Genomic DNA, 24,443 nt, shown 5'->3' on the forward strand with positions numbered 1-24,443 from the left:
TTTGGGTCGTGGGGCCTGAACTCTGGGCCTACCTAGGTGCTGTCCCTCAGATCTTCAGCTCAAGGCTAGCGCTCTACCACTTGAGCCACAGAGCCACTTCCGGCTTTTTTCTTTTTGCTTATGTGGTGCTGAGGAATCGAACCCAGGGCCTCATGTATGCAAGGCAAGCGCTCTACCACTGAGCCACCTTCCCAACCCCTCTGCTGGTTATTTTGGAGATAGTCTTCTTGACCTTTTATTTGTCATACCTTAGTCTTCAACTCAAAAGCCTGAGCTCTACGCGAGGCTTTTTGCTTAAAGCTAGCGCTCTACCACTTTTTAAAAACATTTACTTTATTGTAAATAGCTCTTTCATGACCTTTTTGCTTGAGCTCAGCAATACAGTCCTCTGGATCTCAGCCTCCGAAGTATCTAGTATTACAGGCTTTGGCACTTAGTGACATTACTTCCTGTTGTAATGCTGTAATTGAGAAATCATGTACTAAGTGCCCTAGATTATTCTACTATTAATACTGCTGCATTTGTTTAGGTAGTCTTAAAAAAATGAAAACTAAAAGCCGGGCACCAGTGGCTGCAATCCTAGCTACTCAGGAGGCTGAGATCTGAAGATCACAGTTCAAAGCCAGCCCAGGGCAAGAAAAGGCCATGAGACTCTTGTCTCCAATAAACCAATAGAAAACTGGAAGTGGCACTGTGGCTCAAGTGGTAGAGCGCTAGCCTTGAGCTGAAGAGCTCAGGGACAGTGCCAGCTCCAGAGTTCAAGCTCCATGACTGACAAAAAAAAAATTAGAAAAAGTAAAAAATGAAAAATAATGTAGCTGGGCACTGATGGTTCACACCTATAATTCTAGCTACTCAGGAGGCTGAGATCTGAGGATCGCGGTTCAAAGCCAGCCCGGGCAGGAGAGACCTTGAGACTCCTATCTCCACTAAACCACCAGAAAACCGGAAGTGGCGCTGTAGCTCAAGTGGTAAAGCACTCGCCTTGAGCTGAAGAGCTGAGGGACAGCACCCAGGCCCAGAGTTCAAGCCCCACAACCGACAAAAAAAAAAAAAGAAAGAAAAAAGAAAAAGAAAAAGAAGCATTGTATTACCATTTACACTCTAGTGGAGAACAAACTAGTTTTTTGGGTTGTGTTTTTGTTTTTTTGCCAGTCTTAGGGCTTGAACTCACGGCCTGAGCACTGTCCCTGAGCTTCATTTGCTCAAGGACAGCACTCTACCACTTGAGCCACAGTGCCACTTCCAGCCTTTTCTGTTTTCTGTGGTACTAAGGAATGACCCAGGGCTTCATGTATGCTAGGCAAGCATTCTAGCACTAGGCTACATTTTTTTTTTTTTTTGGTCCGGTCCTGGGGCCTGAACTCTGGGCCTGGGCGCTGTCCCTCAGCTCTTCAGCTCAAGGCTAGCACTCTACCACTTGAGCCACAGCGCCACTTCTGGCTTTTTTCTTTTTGCTTATGTGGTGCTGAGGAATCGAACCCAGGGCCTCATGCATGCAAGGCAAGCGCTCTACCACTGAGCCACCTTCCCAGCCCCCTAGGCTACACTTTTTATGGAGCAGATTTAGAAAGACTAGGTTATTGGAGGCCTAGTCTAAAAACATATGTGGTTTAAAAATACATAAAACAGGGCTGGGAAGGTGGCTCAGTGGTACAGTGCTTGCCTTGCATGCATGAGGCCCTGGGTTCGATTCCTCAGCACCACACAAACAAAAAGAAAAAAGCCGGAAGTGGCGCTGTGGCTCAAGTGGTAGAGCGCTAGCCTTGAGCTGAAGAGCTGAGGGACAGTGCCCAGGCCCAAGGTTCAGGCCCCACACCAGACCTCCCCCCCCCCCCAAAAAATATATATATAAAACACTGTGAAAGTTTAAATGTGTTTGTGACTTTAAGAATCACTATCCCACAATACTGTAAAATTTGTTTATGTAATCACTTAATATTAATAAAAAATTATTTTAAAATACATAAAACAATTTTATCCTATTAAGAAATAAGGAAATGTAACAATCTTCAGTTTAATTAGAATTGCAAAACAATTAAAATCTGATTAACAAGGGCTGGGAAGGTGGCTCAGTGGTAGAGCGCTTGCCTTGCATACCTGAGGTCCTGGGTTCAATTCCCCAGCACCACATAAGCAAAAAGAAAAAAGCCAGAAGTGGTGCTATGGCTCAAGTTGTAGAGCGCTAGCCTTGAGCTGAAGAGCTGAGGGGACAGCGCCCAAGCCCAGAGTTCAGGCCCCAAGACTGGACCCCCCCCCCCCAAAAAAAAAACAAACCACAAACATGGACCTTAGCCTTTATCTTTACACAGAAAACATAACCACATACTGATTATTTTTTGACTGTCCCATAAGGAAAGTGATTTAGGAATAACTAATCAACTTTCTGTTGTTTCTGCTTTCTTCAGACTTTTCTACCTAAAAACCTCTTCTGCTTAAGACAATGGGATACCTATCATCCTATTTTGGGAATTAAGTGTTGCCTGGTGTGAGAATTGAAAATGAAGCTAAGAAATACCTTAAAAACTTTAACTTTGGGGGCTGGGAAGGTGGCTCAGTGGTAGAGCGCTTGCCTTGCATGCAAGAGGCCCCGGGTTCAATTCCTTAGCACCACATAAGCAAAAAGAAAAAAGCCGAAGTGGCGCTGTGGCTCAAGTGGTAGAGCGCTAGCCTTAAGCTGAAGAGCTGAGGGACAGCACCCAGGCCCAGAGTTCAGGCCCCACGACCAGACCACCACCACCCACCCCCGCAAAAATGGGAATGTGGCTCAGTGGTAGAGTGCTTGCCTAGCATGCATGAAGCCCTGGGTTCGATTCCTCAGTACCATATATACAGAAAAAGCGGAAAGTGGCGCTGTGGCTCAAGTAGTAGAGTAGCTAGCCTTGAACAAAAAGCAGCTCAGGGACAGTGCCCAAGCCCTGAGTTCAAGTCCCAGGACTGGCAATGATGATAAGAATAAGAACGACAACAACTTTGTCTTCTGATAGAAGAATGACTACATGTGTATAGTTTAGGTGGTGGGAATTTCCTACTTACCATGCTATGATGAGAAAACGTGTTCCCTGAAGCAGGCTGTGATATAGCACTCTGCTTAGAATTACTAAATACCAGAGGCTGGGCCAGAGAAGGGGCCTGAGATGGATCCAAATTAGATGAATCATTCTCCATTGAAGATGGTGTCTTTCCCAACAGAACAGCAAGATCAATTCTACCACAGAAAGAAGGGGAACTTTATTAATAATGACTGAACTTTCTCACATTCCCCAATAGATCACTCAGGCACTTACTGGGCTCACAAACACAAAGTCCTAAATGTTTAACAAACCAAAATAACTGATACCTAAGAGTCATTATGGTATCTAAGTGAATTCACTGATGTTGCCATCAATAACAGTCGTTTTTTTTTTGTTTGTTTGTTTGTTTGTTTTAAATATACTGGCTTTTCTTTCTTATTATATAGCCCAGACTGGCTTCAACTCACCATGTTCTCTTGCCTTAGTCTCACAAGTGCTGGGATGGCCAGCTTCAATGCTAGTTTAATGTATGGTGAACTCACAAAGTAGGTCAAAATGTTAAAACTAGTTAACCATGACTTTAATACCGAGTACTTATCATTAATATTTCCTACAACTTAAAACCACATGCCTAGCCGGGCGCTGGTCGCTCATGCCTGTAATCCTAGCTACTCAGGAAGCTGAGATCTGAGAACTATGGTTCAAAGCCAGCCTGGGCAGGAAAGTCCATGAGACTCTTATCTCTAATAAACCACCAGAAAACTGGAAGTGGCGCTGTAGCTCAAGTGGTAGAGTGCTCGCATTGAGCTGAAGAGCTGAGGGACAGGGCCCAAGCCCAGAGTTCAAGCCCCACAACTGACCAAAAAAAAAAAAATTAAAACCACATGCCAGAATTCTCATCTACTTTAGAACAAAGAAAGCTTCAGATGTTTTCCTCAACTTATGCAAAATTTCGTATTACCTGTAGTACAGAGTAAAATATGGGACTAGAGAGGTAGTTCAGTGGTAGAATGAATTTCTAGCATACATAAGGCACAGAGGAGAATTGAGATTCACAGCCAAATAGGTTGAAAAGTTCATGAGACCTCATCTCAACCAAGAACTGGGGGCAATGGCATAAACCTATCATCCCAGTTACTAAGGAGGCTGAGATTAGGATGATAGCAATACTAGGCTGGATTGGGCAAAAAGTTCACATGACCTCATCTCAACAAAAAAATGTAGGTGTGGTAGCACATGCCTGTCATCTCAACTATGATGGGAAATATAATAAACAGGAGCATTGAGGTATGGGCACTGGTCCCTGTGTCAGAAATAACCAGAGCAGCCACATGCTGGTTGTTCACACCTGTAATCCTAACTACTCAGGAGACCCAGGAAAATCAATGAGACTATTATCTCCAAATTAACCACCAAAAAGTCAGAAGGGGAGCTATGGATCACGGGGTAGAATACCAGCTTGGAACAAAAAGCTCATGGACACTGCCCAGATCCAGTTCAAATCCCAGGACTGGCACACACACACACAATAACCATCATCATCATCTAGGCGCTGGTGGCTCAGGCCTGTAATCTTAGCTACTCAGGAGGCTGAGATCTGAGAGTTGTGGTTCAAAGACAGCCTGGGCAGGAAAGTCCATGAAACTCTTATCTCCAATTAACCACCAAGTGGTAGAACGCCAGCCTTGAGCTGAAGAGCTCAGGGAAAGCACCCAGGCCGAGTTCTATAACCTACAAAAAAATTTTTAAAAATTAAAAAAAAAAGAGCAAAAGGCCTGGGAGGTTTGACAAGGAATAGAGCACCTGCTCGACAAGCACAAAGCTATGAGTTCAAACTTCAGTGTCCAATACCACTCAATGGGACGCGAGGGAAGCTGAGATGTAAGGATCACAGCTGAAGCCATCCCAGGCTTCTGTGAGACTCTTATCTCCAATAAACACCCTCCCCCCCCCCCCCCCAAAAAAAAAAGACTGGAAGTAAAGCTATGGCTCAAGTGGTAAGCACTAGCTTTGGGCAAAAGAAGATCAGGAACAGTGTCAAGACTGAGTTCAAGCCCTAGAACTTACACCAAAAAAAACAAAAGTCCTACTTTCAGGTTGGGTCTACTTTTCCCTGGCTACTTCAAGACAAGTTATACAGTCAATGCTATTGAGGATCAGTCTGGTCTACATAATTAAATGAGAGTATGATGTAATATTACAACATGTGAACTTTCATTCAGCACACTGATTATTACTATTATAAATCCCTACTAACATCAAGGGAGTTTGTAAAGACAAATGTTGTTATTCTTTACAGCTAACTCAGAAGATCTCTTTGGGAAAAGGTATTAAATTTTACCACACACTTGCCTCTGACCAGCAGTGATTGTCACATTCTCCGCAGGCAGAGGCACTGAAGACACATTGGAAGCAGTGAAAATCTTGGTTTCAGAAAGCTGGAAAACAGAGGAATTATTATTACTGGTGTCAGATAAGCTAAAGTCAGAAGTTGGCATAGGCTGGATTCAATACCAAAAGAATTAAAAAAAAGCTATCTACCCTGAAGAATCCTGAATTGATTTTCAAGCCTACTCAGGTTTTATCCAAGGACAGGTTAGAATTAAGGGACTCAAAAAAAAAAAAAAAAAAGTATAATAGAGTGAAATAATCACATGCAGACTAAACACAAATAAGGTTCTACTTACTAGTCATACAAAAGAGAAAACCCCTCCACATTTTTCTATTATAGCTCCTAATCAGCACCTCAACCCAAACACTTCTCTTCCACTATTCTTTTCAAATAAACTAAAAAGTTAAGAAAACTCTTGAGCAGTAAAAGTTTTTTTGAGGTAAAGGTTTTTTTTTCAATAAGTTTTCCCTTTATACTATACAGGTCCTAGTGTTTGAACTCGGGGCCTACACACTGTCCCAGACCTTTTTTGCTTGGAAGAAGTGTACTTGAATTTTTAAAAATTTTTTTGTAGGTTATAGAACTCTGGGCCTGGGTGCTTTCCCTGAGCTGTTCAGCTCAAGGCTGGCGTTCTACCACTTGAACCACAGATCTACTTCTGGCTTTTAGTAGTTAACTGGAAATAAGTGTCTCACAGACTTTCCTTCCCTGGGCTGGCTTTCAACCACGATCCTCATATCTCAGCCTCCAAAGTAGCTAAGGTTACAGATGTGAGCTACCACCGCCCTGCTTATTATACTCTCATAAGGCATCTAAATTAGGTGATCAACTACAGAAATTAACTCTTGACTACTAAATAAAGTTAAATTGTGATTTTTACTTCTCAAATATTCTCTCAAATAGTGAGGAAATATGCCCATTTCTTGAAAGTTGCTAAAGAAAATAAGCCAGATTTTGGGCTGGGAAGGTGGCTCAGTGGTAGAGTGCTTGCCTTCATGCCTGAGGCCCTGGGTTCGATTCCTCAGCACCACATAAGCAAAAAAGCAAAAAGCCGGAAGTGGCACTGTGGCTCAAGTGGTAGAGTGCTCGCCTTGAGCTGAAGAGCTGAGGGACAGCGCCCAGGCCCAGAGTTCAGGCCCCATGACCGGACCCAAAAAAAAAAAAAAAAAAAGGAAGCCAGATTTCAGAATCAGAGAATGATTAAATTCACAAGACAGTCTAGTTCGCTCATAATAAAAAATAATCGTTCTCTGATAGTGATGCTACTCAAGCTTTAAAAAGTCATAACTGGAGCAGGTGCCAGTGGCTCACACATGTAATCCTAACTATTCAGGAGGTTGAAGTCTGAGTATCATAGTTTGGAAGCCAGCTTCAGCAGAAAAGTCTCTGAGACTTACTTCCAATTAACCACCAAAAAAAGCCAGAAGTGGCTCAAGTACTAGAGCACCAGACTTAAGTGAAATATCTAAGGAATAACAGCCAAGCTTTGAGTTCAAGCCCCAGTACTGGCATACACGCTTGCATGCGCGTGCAACACACACACACACACACACACACACACAACTTAAAAGTGACTGACATCATCATAAATACATGGAAAGGTTAACAATGATATTCTCTTCTGTATAACTAATACAAGTTAGTAAATAAATATCCATAATCACTGAAAACAATCATTCACAGCTAAAGCTTGACTGTGACCAGGAATCAGGAAAATTGTTTTACTCCGGTAGTAAGGTGAATTCAGATTATTTTATGTGCCACTCATCTATAGGGTTTCCAAGTTGAGTCAAATTGGCAGATAGTCAAACATACATATATTCACCTCAATTACAGTTATACAGGGCTTCAAATAAATGAAAGGGTTTCAGAGCCAATCAGACTATAAGCCTGAGGATTTGGTACCATCATACTAATTCCAACATCCACTGGCAACCCATTACAGGACTATATACCAAATAAGGATTCTTAGTAGATTCATGTACCACCAGCAGCTATTACTCAACGTTCTACCTGCCTCACTCCATTTGTGGTGCCCTACCCAACCACCATCTTTTCCTGGAATAAATCCGACAATCAGATATTGGACTTACACAAGTGCACTTGCCCTTTCCACAGTGTGGTTCCAGAGTCCTGTTCATGCCCAGTCTCCTTCATATAACATATGTGAAATGTTCTGGCTCAGAACACTATTTTGGATGTAAAAGTTTTGGGTCAGAATCTTATGTGTGCATTTTAAGGGGTAGAAATACACCAATTTTCTATCCCTAAACACCACTTAGGGATAGAAGGCATTAATGAGGAATGTCCTGGGAATACCTACATCTTCATTCCAATCTTCAGTTCCCCATTCTTCTGTCGCAGTCCTCCATGCACCTGGAAAGAAAGGAAAAATTGTGGAATAATTTTAAGTATAAAACATGCAAAATCCAATGTATTAACATTTTTGATGAAAGTAAAAAGTATAACAGTTTATTAACCAGAAGGAATTGCTGGGCTTTAGCGATGAAAGACTATAGCAAGGGAAAGTTCAGAGAAGTAGGGTTTTGTTAAGATTATGATTTCATTGGTACTTTCAGTTTTTGTTACAGAGCTGCAAGGTGGAGAGAAGGGGAAGAAATGGACTGAAAATGCATGCACACAAACACTAGACTTAAAGATCCATGCAGTACTATTAAGGTACTATTAAGTACTATTAAGGACCACAGTTCTATTAAGAACTCTACTGAAGAGCTGTGGGCTATAATGATGTAGTAGTCATTGAGTGAAATGGTGGCAGACAATTCAAACTAAAACATGCAGACTATACATATTTGCTTTGAGAGAGAAAACTATAAGCAGTATGAAGATGATGACAGCACAGCAGTGAAAGAGAAATATAAATAAATAGTAAAAGAAGAATGTCTAAGAATAGGTTTGAAAGTCAAACAGAATACTGAGAAGTTAAGAGTTACTGGAACTGAATGAAAAAATATACCCAGAAGTCTTAATTCATAAATATTATAGGTTTAGCTAGAAAATTGTAAAGAAGGCTCCATGTATTTAAATCGTTTTGGAAGACAACAGGTTAAAAATCAAGTATGAGGGGCTGGGAAGGTGGCTCAGTGGTAGAGCGCTTGCCTTGCATGCATGAGGCCCTGGGTTGATTCCTCAGCACCACAGAAGCAGTAAAAAAAAAAAGCCGGAAGTGGCGCTGTGGCTGAAGTGGTAGAGTGCTAGCCTTGAGCTGAAGAGCTGAGGGACAGCGCCCAGGCCCAAAGTTCAGGCCCCACAACCGGACCCCCTGCCCCCCACCAAAAAAAAATTCAAGTATGAGCAGTATCCATCAACCTAATCCTACTCATACACTACAGAATATGGAATCTAACCTTTTAAGGTTATGGCACAAACAACAGAAGCCTACAATTTATCATATTGTAAGTAAGGATACAGTTTACATGGAAAAGGTATACAGACAATCAAAGCACCTTCCATATCTCCTTTCCCCAATTTCTTTGCTTCATATAATTTCAGAAAATGTCCCTTCATAAGGAATTTGGGTGAGAATATGAGAACCACAATTTTTCCCTTAAACCAAAGACCAGAGTAAGAATTTATCTGGCTGTATAAGGCATAACAATATGTTATTTTCTTATCTAGAACTATATATTTATCACATAAGTCAAAAAGCCTTCTAAATAAGTGGACAGTTTTGTTTTGTTGGTTTCTCGGTTATGGGGCTTGAACTCTGGGCCTGGGTGCTATCCCTCAGCTCTTCAGCTCAAGGCTAGCGCTCTACTTGAGTCACAGCACCACTTCTGGTTTTTCCAGTGGGTAAGTGGAGATATGAGTCTCATGTACTTTCCTGCCAGGGCTGGCTTTGAATCATAATCCTCAGATCTCAGACTACTGAGTAGCTCGGATTACAGTCTTGAGCCACTGGTGCCCGGCTTAGTTTCCTTTTTTTTTTTAAAATAAGAATTCAAGGATGGCTGGGCATTATGGTGCAATGCACTAGGCAGGCTAAGGCAGAAAGGCAATTAAGGCAAGGCAGCCTGGGCTATACAGTGAGATACTGTCTCAGATTAAAAAAAAAAAAAAAAAAAGGCTAGCATCTAGACATTTCAGTCACTGAATAGAAATATTTTAATATCTATAAAGGAAAAACCTTATTTCCTACAGTATGAATACTTTCCCAAGAAAATCTTAAAACTGTACCAGAAAAATTCCAAACCACTTATTAATGACAATGCATTAAAAAATTGAAGTAGCTGTAATCCTAGCTACTCAGGAAATGAGATCTGAGGATCTCAGTTCAAAGCCAGCCCATGCAAGGAAAGTCCATGAGATTCTTATCTCCAGAAAACCGGAAGTGGTACTGTGGCTCAACTGGTAGAGTGCTTGCTTTGAGATGAAGAGCTGAAGGACAGGGCCCAGGCCCAGAGTTCTAGCCCCATGACTGGCCTCCCTCCCTCCGCCCCTTCCCGCCAAAAAAAAATCAAAGTCTAATGTCAGTTATACAAGTTATAAATCATATTTTCCCCTATATCTGTTGATACCATTATTTTCCTTTGACATCTGTCCCCCCCTGGTTAAATGGAACACAGGAGTTATACACAATTCTAGACTGAGAGGTTATATAATTTAGACTATGCAAGATTTTCACTATACACTCTGGTAACTTCAACTGGGATAGAAAGGAATAATGAAATACTGACTTGATGCTTTCAAGAAGTATGGTTATGGCTAAGAAACTCATTTTGAGGAATTAAGAAATAAAGATGGAAATGCTCTGAGCAGATTAGGGCATACATTCCCTCAGCATAAAGTGCAGACAATATAAATGTTGAGTATTCATGAAAAAGTAAGAGTGGGCACAGAAAAAGAGGAAAAGGCACAAAGAAAAAAAAAAGCAGAAAAGACAGAAAAATGACATATCCACAGATATTTCAGTTCATAAAAATCTATAAAAAAAAATATCCGGGGCAGTTAGGCGCCTGGATGTATCATACCAGGAGCAGTCTCAAATTTTCGGGGATAATTTGACCCCTCAACCCCAATGAAATCAAGTCCTGAAACAAAAAGAAAAGAAAAGAAAAAACAACCAGTGAAATTTTGTTTGAGAATGAGAATGTCTGCCCCCAAATACATAATTCCCACTGTACCTGTGGATATTTTCAGGGTAGGTTTAAATTTATTTTTAAACTAAAAAGGCAACTTGTAATTTTGCTATTATGACAACACAAAAAGAAATCATGCATGAAGGCATGCTAGATCATGAAATCAATAATGAAAATGCATGAAGCTACACACCTAAAACCCTTTTTCTCATTGATAAGGCAGCAGCACCACTGATCATTGTGTGACTATGGACTTCTTAAACAGGGTTTCTTTTCTAATTACTAAAAATAAATATTCACTTCCCCATTGTTTTTATAACTAGATACTTGTTGAATACAGGTAAGGACTAGGATATCAAAGCCTGACTTTTTTGGGGGGGGCCCGGTCATGGGGCCTGAACTCTGGGCCTGGGCGCTATCCCTCAGCTCTTCAGCTCAAGGCTAGCACTCTACCACTTGAGCCACAGCGCCACTTCCAGCTATTTTTTTTCTGCTTATGTGGTGCTGAGGAATCGAACCCAGGGCCCCAAGCATGTAAGGCAAGCCGTCTACCACTGAGCCACTTTTCCAGCCCCCAAAGCCTGGCTTTCTATTCCAAAGTAAAAGTAGTTCCCTAATTTCCACCATCTTTTCTTGCAAAGACTAAAAACTCAACTATTCAAGAGCAAAGCACATTACCTTTTAGTATTGTTACAACTACCCCTACAAATCCATCAGGAGATTAATAGTTCTAATGTCTCTAAAATACAGTAAGTTAAAACTCAATATTCCAAGCTGAGCACTAATTGTTCACACCTATAATCCTAACTATTCAGGAGGCTGAGATATGAAGTTCACAGTTCAAAGCTAGCCCAGGGAGAAATGGCCCCATGAGACTCTTATCTCCAATTAACCACCAGAAAACTCAAAGTGGCACTGTGGCTCAACTGATAGAGTGCTAGCCTTGAGCTGAAGAGCTCAGGGAGAGCGTCCAGGGCCCAGAGTTCAAGCCCCAGGACTAACCACAACAACAACAAAAAAGGAAATCTAACAAGGTATCTGTACCCATTGGAAAGTTTTAAAATGTTTATTAAATAGCATCTTTGTGAACAATAAGCAACATTTAGTGCCTAAGGTATACTGTGTGCTAATGAGAAGCTGGAGAAACAAAGATAAGAATCTTTAAAAGGGAATATGAAAGTTTTAAATCAACATAAAGCATCTTTTACTTCAAGCTTTTCTATTAACCTATATCTAATAAGATGAAAAGCTTTGGTCTCAGGTGCTGACTCAACCAGAAGGAAGTAAAAGATATCAACAGAAGAAAACACTCCAGAACCTAAAGGCTGCGGAGGCTGGGTGCCAGTGTCTCATGCCTGCAATCCTAGCTACTCAGGAGGCTGAGATCTGAGGTTCAAGACCAGCCTGGGCAGAAAAGTCACCACGAGACTCTAATCTCCGATTAACCACTCAAAAACCAGAAGTGGCTATAGCTCACAGTGGTAGAGTGCTAGCCTTGAACAGAAGAACTCAGGGACAGAGCCCAGGCCCCCAGTTCAAGCCCCACAACCAACAACAACAAAAAAAAGGTATAAAAGCAATACACACATACCTTTTACCTTCAAAGACATCTTGGCTTACCCATAAGCCTAATAACCTTAAAGATATATGGTGTATCTAAATCTAAGTACCAGAGTCAGCTAACCAAAGAACAATATTACTCATATCTTGTAGTAGTCCGCAACACATCAAGGCTACTTAACAAAAAAGGAAGCCTAGTGAGTCCTTTCATGCTCCAATATGAAGACTTCTCAAAAATAAAGAAAAGCGGGTAACAGTGGCTCACACTTGTAATCCTAGCTACTCAGGAGGCTGAGATCTGATCGCCGTTCAAAGCCAGCCCTGGCAAGAAAGTCCATGAGACTCTTATCTCCAATAAACCACACAGAAAACTGGAAGTGGCACAGTGGCTCAAGTGGTAGAAATAGCCTTGAGCTGAAGAGCTGAGGGACAGTGCCCAGACCCAGAGTTCAAGCCCCATGACTGACAAAAAATAAAGAAAATAAAGAAAAAAGAAGAAGTTTTTATCTTCGTATCAGAAAATAAATCAACAGTATAGACTTTTGATTCTGAACCCTGTTCATTTCTACAAGTAATAGTTTAATTAATTGGTTGATTCTGGGTCATCTTCTGAAAAGATAAAGCTACTACAATAAAAATTAAGAAATACAATCAGAGCTTAGAGCAGCTATATGTTATAATGCAAAGAGCACAAGATTTAGAATTAAATAATTCTAAGTTCAAAGACTAACATCTTTTCTTTTAGTATCAGTTATATCACCAGGAAAGTGATACTAAATAATGCCTGTGAAGCTAAGCCATGCAGGAAACTGTGACTCTTTTCTCCAATTAACCACCAAAAAGCCAAAACACACCAAACACAATGTGAGCCAGGTGCCAGTGCCTCACACCAGTAATCCTAGCTACTCAGGAGGCTGAGACCATGGTTCAAGGCAAGCCAGGGCAGGAAAGCCTGTGATACTCTCACCTCCAATGAATTACCAGAAAACCCAAAGTGGAGCTGTAATTCAAAGTGGTAGTGTGGTAGGCTTGAGTGAAAAAGCTCAGGGACAGAGCTCAGGCCCTAAGTTCAAGCCTATGACCAATAAAAACAAAACAAACAAACAAAAAGGGTAATGTGGGCATGTACTCCAGTGATACAGCATCTGCCTAGTAAGTTGAAAGTTGCACTCAGTCCCTATGTATTATAAAAAAAAAACAAAACAAAGTGTACTTCATAAACCAGTGATAAGGATCAAATACAACAGCACATATATTGTTCTTATAAGCACACATGTCAATATGGTATGTAAACAGAATAAACAGTAGTTTAACTTATCTTACCCTATCTTTGTACCCAAATATAAGTTGTTAAGTCTTTTTAGTCCTGGGGCTTGAACTCAAGGTCTTGGCACTATCCCTGAGCTTCTTTTGCTCAAGACTAGCACTCTACCACTTGAGCCACAGTACCACTTCCAGCCTTTTCTGTTTATGTGGTACTGATAAATTGAACCAGGGCTTCATGCATGTTAGGCAAGCACTCTACCACTAAGCCATGTTCCCAGCCATCCCTTTTGTGGTTTTGTTTTTGGTGTTGGGGGTCAAATCCAGATACTGCACTTGTTGGGAAAGCACTTTGCTACTGAGCTACATCCCAGCCCCCACTTTTTTAAAAGTAATTATAACCTCATATGAAAATATTTCCTGAGCTGAGGATATAGCTCAGTGTTACAACACTTGCTTAGTATGCACAAGGTCCTGGATTCAATCTACAGCATACACACAAAAAAGAAATTCTTAAAAATCCCAGAGACAAAAAATGAAAACAGTCACTCACTCGTCCCATCATCTGGTTCAAAGTGGCCTGTGTTGTTCCATGTATTGCCGCTACTATTGCCATAGTTATCATCAGTACTGGCTGGCTCTGCATAATCAGCTGGATTAAAAGTTCTGAAAAGATGAAACATGAGTTTCTAAAACGAGCTTCAGTAAACACTAACTCAAAGAGTACAATCAAATTTTATCTTATTCACAATATAGACAAATATAGATCAATCACGCACCATTCTATAATCTCAAATGCTGTCTCATTTTTTCACACTATTCAAAATGTAATCTGGGGGGCTGGGAAGGTGGCTCAGTGGTAGAGCGTTTGCCTTGCATCCCTGAGGCCCTGGGTTCGATTCCTCAGCACCACATAAGCAAAAAGAAAAAAGCTGGAAGTGGCACTGTGGCTCAAGTGGTAGAGCACTAGCCTTGAGCTGAAGAGCTGAGGGACAGCGTCCAGGCCCAGAGTTCAGGCCCCACGACCGGATCCCCCCCCCCCAAAAAAAAAGTAATCTGGGCACCAGTGGTTCATACCTATAATCTTAGCTACTCAGAAGGCTGAAATCTGTAGATCATGGCTTCCAAGTTTGAAGCCAAGAAAGTCCATGAGAGTCTCATCTCCAATTAACCAGCAAAAAGCCAAAAGTAGAAACATTGCTCAAGTGGTAAGGCAATGAAGCCAAGAGCACGAGGTCCTGAGCTCAAGACCCAGTATCAATGCACACATGTGCACACACGCAGACAGGTAGACACATATGCGCACGCGTGCATACACACCCACACGCATACACACAGAAGTCATTAAACATGGCACATACTGAAAGATAAAAAGATAAATTAGCCAGGCACTAGTGGCTCATGCCTGTAATCCTAGCTACTCAGGAGGCTGAGATCTGAGGATCACAGTTCAAACCCAGCCCAGACAGGAAGTCTGTGAGACTCTTTATCTCCAATAAACCACTAGAAAACCCAAAGTAGTACTGTGGCTCAAGTGATAGAGCACTAGGCCTTGAGCTGAAGAACACAGACACAGACACACAGACACACACAGACAGACAGACAGACAGACACACACACACACACACACAGGTGGTTAATACATATGTCTGGAAATAAACCCTAAAACTATACATCTTATTAGTCTCATTAAATCATTCTAAACATTTTAGTTAAGGTTGCCTATTGTTTTCAGGGTAAAATTTAAAAACACTGGGCCAAAGAAACTCACCCCATCCCTTGAGCAGAAAATCTTCCTCCTCGTCTACCAGAGCCACCTAAAGTGGGGTAAGAGCAGAGAAAGTATGTTAGAAATAAATATAAAATCATCTCAACAGTGAAAGCAGCTTTGGAATAATATTTGATATATCAGATGCTTTACCTTTCCAGTCCAATCTAGAACATAAATTAGTTAAACGAAATATGACAATCATTCTTGTTGAGGGATTTTGACATTTACCTTCTTATTCTCCACATCAGTAATCTCTAAAATAGGCTTACGATCTTATGAACTAAGATAACCACATGCCATATTAATTTATTTTCAAATAAAATGGCCCTTATGGAACTAAAAAATAACTTGCCCTCAATATCCATCCCCAAAAAACTGATCACCTCTGCCTCGGCCACGGCCTCTTCTGCCTCTTTCTGTACCTCTTCCAGAAGGCCCTCCACTTTTGGTGCCATCCAATCCATTTTCCTGACCCCGAACTAAAATACAAAACAAACACACAACCAGAACAAAAGTCAATAGATATATATGTATAAATATATAAAGGTGGTATAATAAAGATTTGGGAAAGTAGTCTCACCGTGGCTCAAAATGGTAGAGTGAAAAAGCTCAGGGACAGTGCCTAAGCCCTTAAGAGTTTGAGCCCCATAACTGACACACACACACACACACACACACACACACACACACACACACAAAAACTTTAGGGAGACAAAATTAAGAGAATATGAGCTGGAAGAATGGGATATGAAGAAATGGTAATAATAAGCCACAACAGAGGACTATGAATCCAATAACTTTACAAATGACTACAGAGAAATTTTATGCCAGACTAACAGGGGACAAGAAAGCTTTAGGCAGCATAATCATCCCTGGGTACTGCCTAGCACATCTCCTAAATCTAGATGTCACTGACCCACACAGTTTTGATAAAGCCCCATGCATACATTCTCTTCCACGGCTGGCACCTCTTCCCCGTCTTGGTGGCCCACCACGTCGCCGACTATAGTCCCTGTCCCGGTCTCGATTTTCTTTGCCTTCCTCATTGGATTCCGTCTGTCCACCATCCTTCTGTCCTGAGACTCCTTTCTTCTTCCCAACCATCTCCCAGGAATGCTAAATGAAGGTAAAGCATGCATGCCTAATCAATACGGGTATCGATCAGGAAAACTATTCTCAACATTCATGTTAAAGATACTTTCAACTAATATTTAGGAAACAAGGCAGAACTTTATACCTATCTGCCAAAAATGAAGTTCTTTTTTTTGTTGTTGTTGGTTGTGAGGCTTGAACTCTGGGCCTGGGCGCTGTCCCTCAGCTCTTCAGCTCAAGGCTAGTGCTCTACCACTTGAACTACAGAACCACTTCCAGTTTTCTGGTGGCTAGTGGAGATAAGTATCTCATGGACTTTCCTGCCCAAGCTGGTTTTGAACAGCAATCCACAGATCTCAGCCTCCTGAGTAGCTAGGATTATAGGCATGAGCCACCAGCACCTGGCCAAAATTGAAGTTCTTTTTGTGGTTTCTTCAGTTATTGTTTGAGATCAAGACTTCATGCCACCAGCACTTAGTCAAAATTGAAGTTCTTTTGTTGTTTCTTTAATTATTGTTTGAGATCAAGACCAACTATATTGTCCCTAACCTGAAACTCATAATCTAACCACCTCAGCCTCCTGAATTGCTGGGGTTAACAATGTATACCGCTGCATTTAGCTAAAATTAAATGTTCTTTTTGCAGGCTAGGTACTTAAAATAATGGATTTCAGGGATCACTTCCAAAAGATCTCTCCCCAGGTTCAGTTGCTCGGTATATCACAGAACCTAGTAACCTGTCCCTATTAAGTGTGTTCCCTGAGCTGAAAAAACTAATTTCTTTTGGAATGATCAACACCCAGTATTTTACGTTTTGTTTTTTTTTCCATCTTTTCTTTTGGGGGGGGGGTCCGGTTGTGGGGTCTGAACTCTGGGCCTGGGCGCTTTCCCTCAGCTCTTCAGCTCAAGGCTAGCACTCTACCACTTGAGCCACAGTGCCACTTCCGGCTTTTTTCTTTTTTGCTTATGTGGTGCTGAGGAATTGAACCCAGGGCCTCAGGCATGCAAGGCAAGCACTCTACCACTGAGCAACCTTCCCAGCCCAGTATTTTACGTTTTTATTCATAACAAAGAAAAAAAAAAAAACTGAAGCCGGGTACCGGTGGTTCATGCCTGTAATCCCTAGATACTCAGGAGGCTGAAATCTGAGTATCATGGTTCAAAGCCAGCTCGAGGCAGAAAAGTCCATGAGGCTCTTATCTCCAATTAACCACACTGTGACTCAAGTGGTAGAGCGCTCGCCTTGAGCTGAAGAGCTGAGGAACAGTGCCCAGGCCCAGAGTTCAAGCTCCAAGACCAAAAAAAAAAAAAGGCCAGCACACTACCACTTGAACCACACCTTCACTTGCAGTTTTTGGGTTTTGGTCAGTTGTGGGGCTTGAACTCAGGGCCTGGGTGCTATCCCTGAGCTCTTGTGATCAAAGCTAGCACTATACTAATTTGAACACAGCTCTACTTCCAATTTTCTGGTGCTTAAGGAGGTAAGAGTCTCATGTACTTTCCTCCTCATGATCCTCAGCTCTCAGTCTCCTTGAGTATATTTAATTCTTTTTGTTGTTGTTGTTGGTTGTGGGGCCTGAGCGCAGAGCCTGTTGTCCCTGAACTTTTCTGCTCAAGGCTTTGAACTGGAATCCTTAGATCTCAGCTTCCTGGGTAGCTAGGATTATAGACTTGACCACTGGTAGCCGGCCTACTTCTCTTTCTCTCTTTAAGGGCTGATTTTTTTTTTTTTGAGAGAGAACGAGCACTGGAGACTAGAGTTTGAATTCAGCCTCATACTTTCTAGGCTGGTGCTTTACCACTTGAGCCACACCTCTGGTTCTTTTTTAAATTATCCTTTTTTTTTGTTCTACTAGCTTAGTTTTTGTTTTTGTTTTTTTTGTCAGTCGTGGGGCCTGAACTCTGGGCCTGGGCACTGTCCCTCAGCTCTTCAGCTCAAGGCTGGTGCTGCACCACTTGAGCCACAGGGCTACTTCCAGTTTTTTCTGCTTATGTGGTACTGAGGAATCAAACCCAGGGCCTCATGCATTCAAGGCAAGCACTCTACCACTGAGCCACCTTCCCAGCCCCATTAGCTTAGTTTTAAAGAATACATGATACACATATATAAAATATCCAAATCTAATTTGCCCCTTTATCTTAATCTTTACTTTTGAACCATATTTATCCTCATTTACCCTCTCCATTTGCCTACCCTCCTCTCTTCTCCTACTCCTACCCTCAACAGAACATTTTTTTACTTTCTGTCATTCTTCTTTTTTATAATGGATATTAATTGTACCAAGGATTTTCACCATAGTACTTCAGACATGTGTATAACAAATATGCTTCTTTTAAAGGACATTCTTTAACAAGACTCAATACCAGTCCTGAGGAAAATCAACAATAATTCTGTATTATCTAATAGTAGGATCACATTGTATCACTCTTGGTGCTGTAGATCAAAGTGGTGAGCACTAGCCTTTAGCAAAAGAGCTCAGGGACAGCACCAAGGCCTTAAGTTCAAGCCCCACAACCAACAACAAAGCTAGATAGGGAGGTGGCACTATTGACCAACTTATAAAGTAACTTAGTGCCAAATAATTCTAACAGATTAAAGGATTTTGGGGGGGGGAGGGAGGTAGTCGTGGGGTCTGAATTCTGGGCCTAGGTGCTATCCTTCAGCTCTTCAGCTCAAGGCTAGCACTTTACCACTTGAGCCACAGTGCCACTTTTGGCTTTTTCTGCTTATGTGGTGCTAAGGAATTGAACCCAGGGCCTCATGCATGCAAGGCAAGCACTCTACCACTGAGCCACCTTCCCAGCCCAATAGATTTTTTTTTTTAAGTGGCATATACCTACAATGTATATTCAGCCTTCAAGGCATGAAATTCTGATCTATGTATAATATAAACACTGAAAACATGCTATGTGAAATCAGTAAAAGAAAAAAATACCAAGGACAAATGCTATATTAATTTTACTTATATGAGGTAAAATCACACAAACATAAGAGGTTACTAAGGGCTGGAGAAAAAGAAAGAAATGTAGTTATTTAATGCATACCAAATTATTTGAGATTGCTAAGAGTTCTGGAAATAGGAGTGAAGATTGCCCACACTGTAAATGTCTGAATTAAATACTTAAAAATGGCTAGGTATTCATATACTAGCCCATGCCTATAATCCATACTATGTGGGAGACAGAGCTAATGGTTCACAGGAAGCTCTGGGTAAGTTATTGTAACCCTATCTCAATAGTAAATTCAATGTAGTAGTATGAACCTGTGGTGTTACCTATGTAGGAGACAATCAGTAATAGGGAATCAAAGTCTGGTCTGATACTAGGTAAAATCATGGAACTATATCTAAAAAATATCTACAGGGCTGGGAAGGTGGCTCAGTGGTAGAATGCTTGCCTTGCATGCCTGAGGCCCTGGGTTCGATTCCTCAGTACCACATAAGCAAAAAGAAAAAAGCCGGAAGTGGCACTGTGGCTCAAGTGGTAGAGCGCTAGCCTTGAGCTAAAGAGCTGAGGGACAGTGCCCAGGCCCAGAGTTCAGGCCCCACGACCGGACCCAAAACAAACAAACAAAAAAATAAATATCTACAAGCAAAGGTACTGAAAATGTGACCCAAGAAGTAGAGCGCTTGCCTAGCATGTGAGAGGAACTCAGGTCAATGTCCCCTAATTATCCTTTTTCCAAAAATTGGCATATACCTATCATCCCAAGGTATATGGGAAGATGAGGGTGCCAGGCCAGTCTGGGAAGACGTTTGCAAGGCTCTGTCTCCACTGAGGAAACTAGATGAAGTGATACATGTCTGTGATCCCAATGATGATGATTAGAAGCAATATCCTATCCTAATAATTGCTAGTGAAAAACAGAGCTGGAAACACTGCTCAGAAGTACCATTCAAGCTTTAGAAATCATGTGGCCTTGTGTCAAAACCTAGTACCACAAAAATAAACCTAAAAAGAGGACAAATTTGGGACTGGGGTGATAGTTCAATGGTAGAGAACATGCTTAGTATGCATGAGGGCCTCAGTTGAAACCCTAGCTTGCCCCCTAAAGTAGTAAAATTATGAGCCAGGCACTTGTGGCTCATGCCTGTAATCCTAGCTACTTAGGAGGCTGAGATCTGAGGATTGCAGCTCAAAGCCACTGCAAATATAGAAGTCCCCATGAGACTATCTCCAATAAACTACTCAAAAAAGCAGGAGGTCCGGGGCTGGGAAGGTGGCTCAGTGGTAGAGCGCTTGCCTTGCATGCCTGAGGCCCTGGGTTCGATTCCTCAGCACCACACAAGCAAAAAGAAAAAAGCTGGAAGTGGCGCTGTGGCTCAAGTGGTAGAGCACTAGCCTTGAGCTGAAGAGCTGAGGGACAGTGCCCAGGCCCAGAGTTCAGGCCCCATGACTGGACACAAAAAAAAAACAAAAACAAAAGCAGGAGGTCCCACTGTGACTCGAGTGGTAGAGCACTAGCACTAAACACAAAGAGGCTCAGGGATAGCAAACAGGTCTTGAGGTTCAAACTGCAGGACAAAAAAAAAAAAAAAAAAAGTAGTAAAAAGTAGTAAAATTAAAAGTATAATGCAAGTTCAACACCATAAAGTTTACTAAATACAGCAATTGTATAAAAGATTAAGTATCCACCAAGAACTCAGCAGTATCTTTCCACCCACTCTTCTGACCCAAGCTTATTCTTATTACATACAATTGCTGTGTCATTTGATGCTCACAACAGCTTTAATTCAAGTGGCATAACTCTATAGCTAAATCTGCCTCATGAACCATTGAAACTACACTAAAACCAAAATTTACTCTAGTTCCATAACCTGGCAAGTTTAAGGAGCTTGTCACCTTTCTTTTTCCCCTATAAATACACTAACTGCTGGTACCAAATCTATAAGGGAAAAGAATTACTATGATCTTCCTTAAACACTATCAGTTTTCTGATGGACCTATACCTTCAATATTCAACATTCCTAGCAGCTGACTTTGCTTCCCACTGGTTTCACTTGTGGCACAAACACATTATTCTCTAGCTTATTTCTATTTTTTTTTTTGGTCAGTCATGGGGCCTGAACTCTGGGTCTGGGCACGGTCCCTCAGCTCTTTAGCTCAAGGCTAGCGCTCTACCACTTGAGCCATAGTACCACTTCCAGCTTTTTCTACTTATGTGGTGCTGAGGAATCAAACCCAAGGCCTCATGCATGTAAGGCAAGCACTCTACCACTGAGCCTCCTTCCCAGCCCCCTTCTGTTTCTATTTTTGATAAGTCAGGCTTATAGCACTAAACAAAAGATGTAAGGTAAAACAAATGGGACCTGAGGGGTCCCACAAAAAATTATTTTGTGCTGGTACTAGAGCTTGAATTCAGGGTCTGGGTACTGTCCCCTAACTTTTGCTCAAGGCTGGCGCCACCACTTGAGAAACAACTCCACCTGGCTTTTTGAAGTTTAATTGGAGATGAGTCTCAAGGACTTTTCTGCCTAGGCTGACTTTGAACCAGACACTCAGATCTCAGTTTATTGTGTAACTAGGCTTTACAGGCGTGAGCCACTAGCACCTGACAAAAAATAAACTCTTTAAAAGGCATGATAAGGGCCCTGTGCTCACACCTGTAATCCTAGCTACTCAGGAACTGAGATCTGAGGATCGTGGTTCAAAGCCTGCCTGGGCAGCAAAGTCAGTGAGACTATCTCCAAAAAACCACCAGAAAACCAGAAGTGGCACTGTGGCTCAAGTGGCAGAGTGCTAGCCTTGAGCTGAAGAGCAGAAGGACAGCATTCAAGCCCCATGATCAACCAAAAAAAAAAAGGGGGGGGGGCATGATTCTCCCCCCACCAAGAAGAAAAAGAAAAAAGAAATCTTGAGAAAATTATTCCAGAGTAAACCGAAAGAATTCATATTTATCTGGGCAGTGATTTTTCAAAAATAGTGGGTCTTGAACTCTGGGCTCGGGCGCTGTCCCTCAGCTCTTCAGCTCAAGACTAGCGCTCTACCATTTGAGCCACAGCACCACTTCCAGTTTCCTGAGTGGTTTATTGGAAAGTCTCACGGACTTTGCCTGCCTAGTATGGCTTTGAATCACAATCCTCAGATATCAGCCTCCTGAGTAGCTAGGATTACAGGTATGAGCCACAGGGGTCCAATGGCACTATACTTTTGAGAGGAAAAAAAGTTAACTTCAATTATTTTAGAGTACTTTCCTAGCATGTATGAAGCCCTGGGTTCAATCCTTAGTACCACATAAACAGAAAAAACTGGAAGTTGTGCTGAGGCTCAAGTGGTATGGTGCTAGTCTTGAGCAAAAAGTAGCTTAGGGATAGTGCCCAGTCCTGAGTTCAAGCCCCATGACTGGCCAAAAAAAAAAAGCTCTATGGTAATATCCCAAAGGTTAGTAAAGCAGTGTTCCTAAAAATATTGTAACTAAGGCTGGGAAGGTGGCTCAGTGGTAGAGGGCTTGCCTTGCATGCATGAGGCCCTGGATTCAATTCCCCAGCACCACATAAGCAAAAAGAAAAAAAGCCGGAAGTGGCTCTGTGGCTCAAGTGGTAGAGCACTAGCCTTGAGCTGAGGAGCTGAGGGACAGTGCCCAGGTCCAGAGGTCAGGCCCCACAACCAAAAAAAAAAAAAAAATTATAACTATAATCTGGCACAAAGACAAACAGAAAAACAGAATTTTCATAAAGTAGGAAAAAGTGAAACTAACTTGGCTAAATTCTAGGGTAACCAATCCTCTCTATCAGTCTAGGGTTGACAAATGCTTTCTTTGCTACTGCAACAAAATTAAGTTCAAGCAATTAAATAATATTAATATGATGCTATGGTGACACTGATTGGTATATCCTGAATTCAAAATGAGTATGAAGCCAGGTGCCAGTGGCTCATGCTTAGAATCCTAGCTCAGGAGGCTGAGATCTGAGGACCTCAGTTCAAAGCCAGCCTGGGCAGGAAAGTCCAATTAACCACCAGAAAACCGCAAGTGGCACTGTAGCTCAAGTGGTAGAGCGCTCACCTTGAGCTGAAGAGCTCAGAGATAGCACCCAGGCACAGAGTTCAAGACCCATGAGCAACCAAAAAAAAAAAAAAAAGTATGACTTTGCTCAACAAAAATAAAAATAGACGAGCAGAAATCTTCCATGATTAGTAACTTAAGACTATCAAACACCAGCAATAATTCACAATAAGCCACCTACTTTTTTGCCTGTTTTCTGCAATGTGTTGTACAAAAATTTTAAGTACTATCTGTAGCAACCAATCCCCAAATCTTGCTACTCTAGTTTGACAACAAAGTATGCTGGTTTAGGTAACTTGCCCTACTAGCTATTTTTAGATGATTAGCCTTCCAACCCAAAACCCACATTCTAAAACATTTTATTAGCACTCTACCGTGTCTGGGTTTCCTTCCAGCAAAACATTGATGGCTCTGTTGACATCTCCATTACAGTCATGCAAAGCAATCACACACTCATCCTGGTTCTTGCCTGTGATGTCAATCAACTGAAAGAGAAAAATCAACAATCATCATGAAGAAGATTTCACCACACACAAAAAAAGCCAGGCAAAACAAATTCAAGGGATTCCATCTCCAAAACAACCAACAAGAAGTCAAGCTGGAGGTATGACTCAAATGGAGGAGTGCCAGACAAGTGATCAAGTCCAAGATCCTGAATTCAAATTCTAGTACCAGCAAAATATGTAAAATGTATAGTTCTATTCCCAAAATACTAACACCTATAATTTATAATTAGGGTCAAAGTATAAAGCAATCAAATAAATAAGCACCAAATGGAGAATCAAAAAACCTTAGCCACAGGATTTAGCATTATCAATGTTCACATTTCTGAGATCCATAGCTGCTTAAAGTTGTTGTATGTGGTAAGAGCTTAGCATATACAATGCCCTAGGTTCAACACCCAAAACCATAAAACACATACAACAGTCATTCAATAAAATCAGAAGATAAAACTGCTAAACAGATTATCTATCCACAAGGACACCGTATATCAGAAAACAAAAACACCTTTTAGAACAACTTTTCAGAACCTTTTTAGATCAATTATTTCAAAAAATATAGAAGAAAAAAAAATATAGAAGAATCCTAGTGGGCATCTATACTATTTGAATATACTTTAATTTTGATTTCTTTTCACTAAGCTTACACAAAATAGTGGTTACTCACTTGTTTCACCTTCTCCTCAAAGTCAGCATCATTATGGTCCGAAATCATCTGTGCAAGTCGAATTTGTTCTGCAGTGGCCTTGG

General features: G+C 41.4%; 1 protein-coding gene across 19 annotated transcripts in view; it reads right to left on the bottom strand.

Annotated features, from left to right (window-relative positions):
• Ubap2l (ubiquitin associated protein 2 like) overlaps positions 1-24,443 on the bottom strand; it is a 60,721-nt gene that overhangs the window by 29,782 nt on the left and 6,496 nt on the right. For 10 of the 19 annotated variants that reach the window (XM_042682130.1, XM_042682128.1, XM_042682129.1 and 7 more), the window contains 9 exons: positions 24,361-24,438; positions 23,568-23,678; positions 16,047-16,215; positions 15,483-15,578; positions 15,100-15,145; positions 13,882-13,994; positions 7,730-7,782; positions 5,367-5,452; positions 3,037-3,208 (listed from right to left, as the gene is read on the bottom strand). In XM_042682130.1, the coding sequence (XP_042538064.1) occupies positions 3,037-3,208; positions 5,367-5,452; positions 7,730-7,782; positions 13,882-13,994; positions 15,100-15,145; positions 15,483-15,578; positions 16,047-16,215; positions 23,568-23,678; positions 24,361-24,438 (924 nt within the window). Of the gene's footprint in view, positions 1-3,036; positions 3,209-5,366; positions 5,453-7,729; positions 7,783-10,397; positions 10,458-13,881; positions 13,995-15,099; positions 15,146-15,482; positions 15,579-16,046; positions 16,216-23,567; positions 23,679-24,360; positions 24,439-24,443 lie in introns of all 19 variants that reach the window. The other 9 variants (XM_042682120.1, XM_042682124.1, XM_042682115.1 and 6 more) reach the window with 1 other exon arrangement.

This window comes from Dipodomys spectabilis, unplaced genomic scaffold (assembly GCF_019054845.1).
Source record: "Dipodomys spectabilis isolate Male_0828 unplaced genomic scaffold, ASM1905484v1 ptg000069l, whole genome shotgun sequence".
NCBI lineage: Eukaryota > Metazoa > Chordata > Mammalia > Rodentia > Heteromyidae > Dipodomys > Dipodomys spectabilis.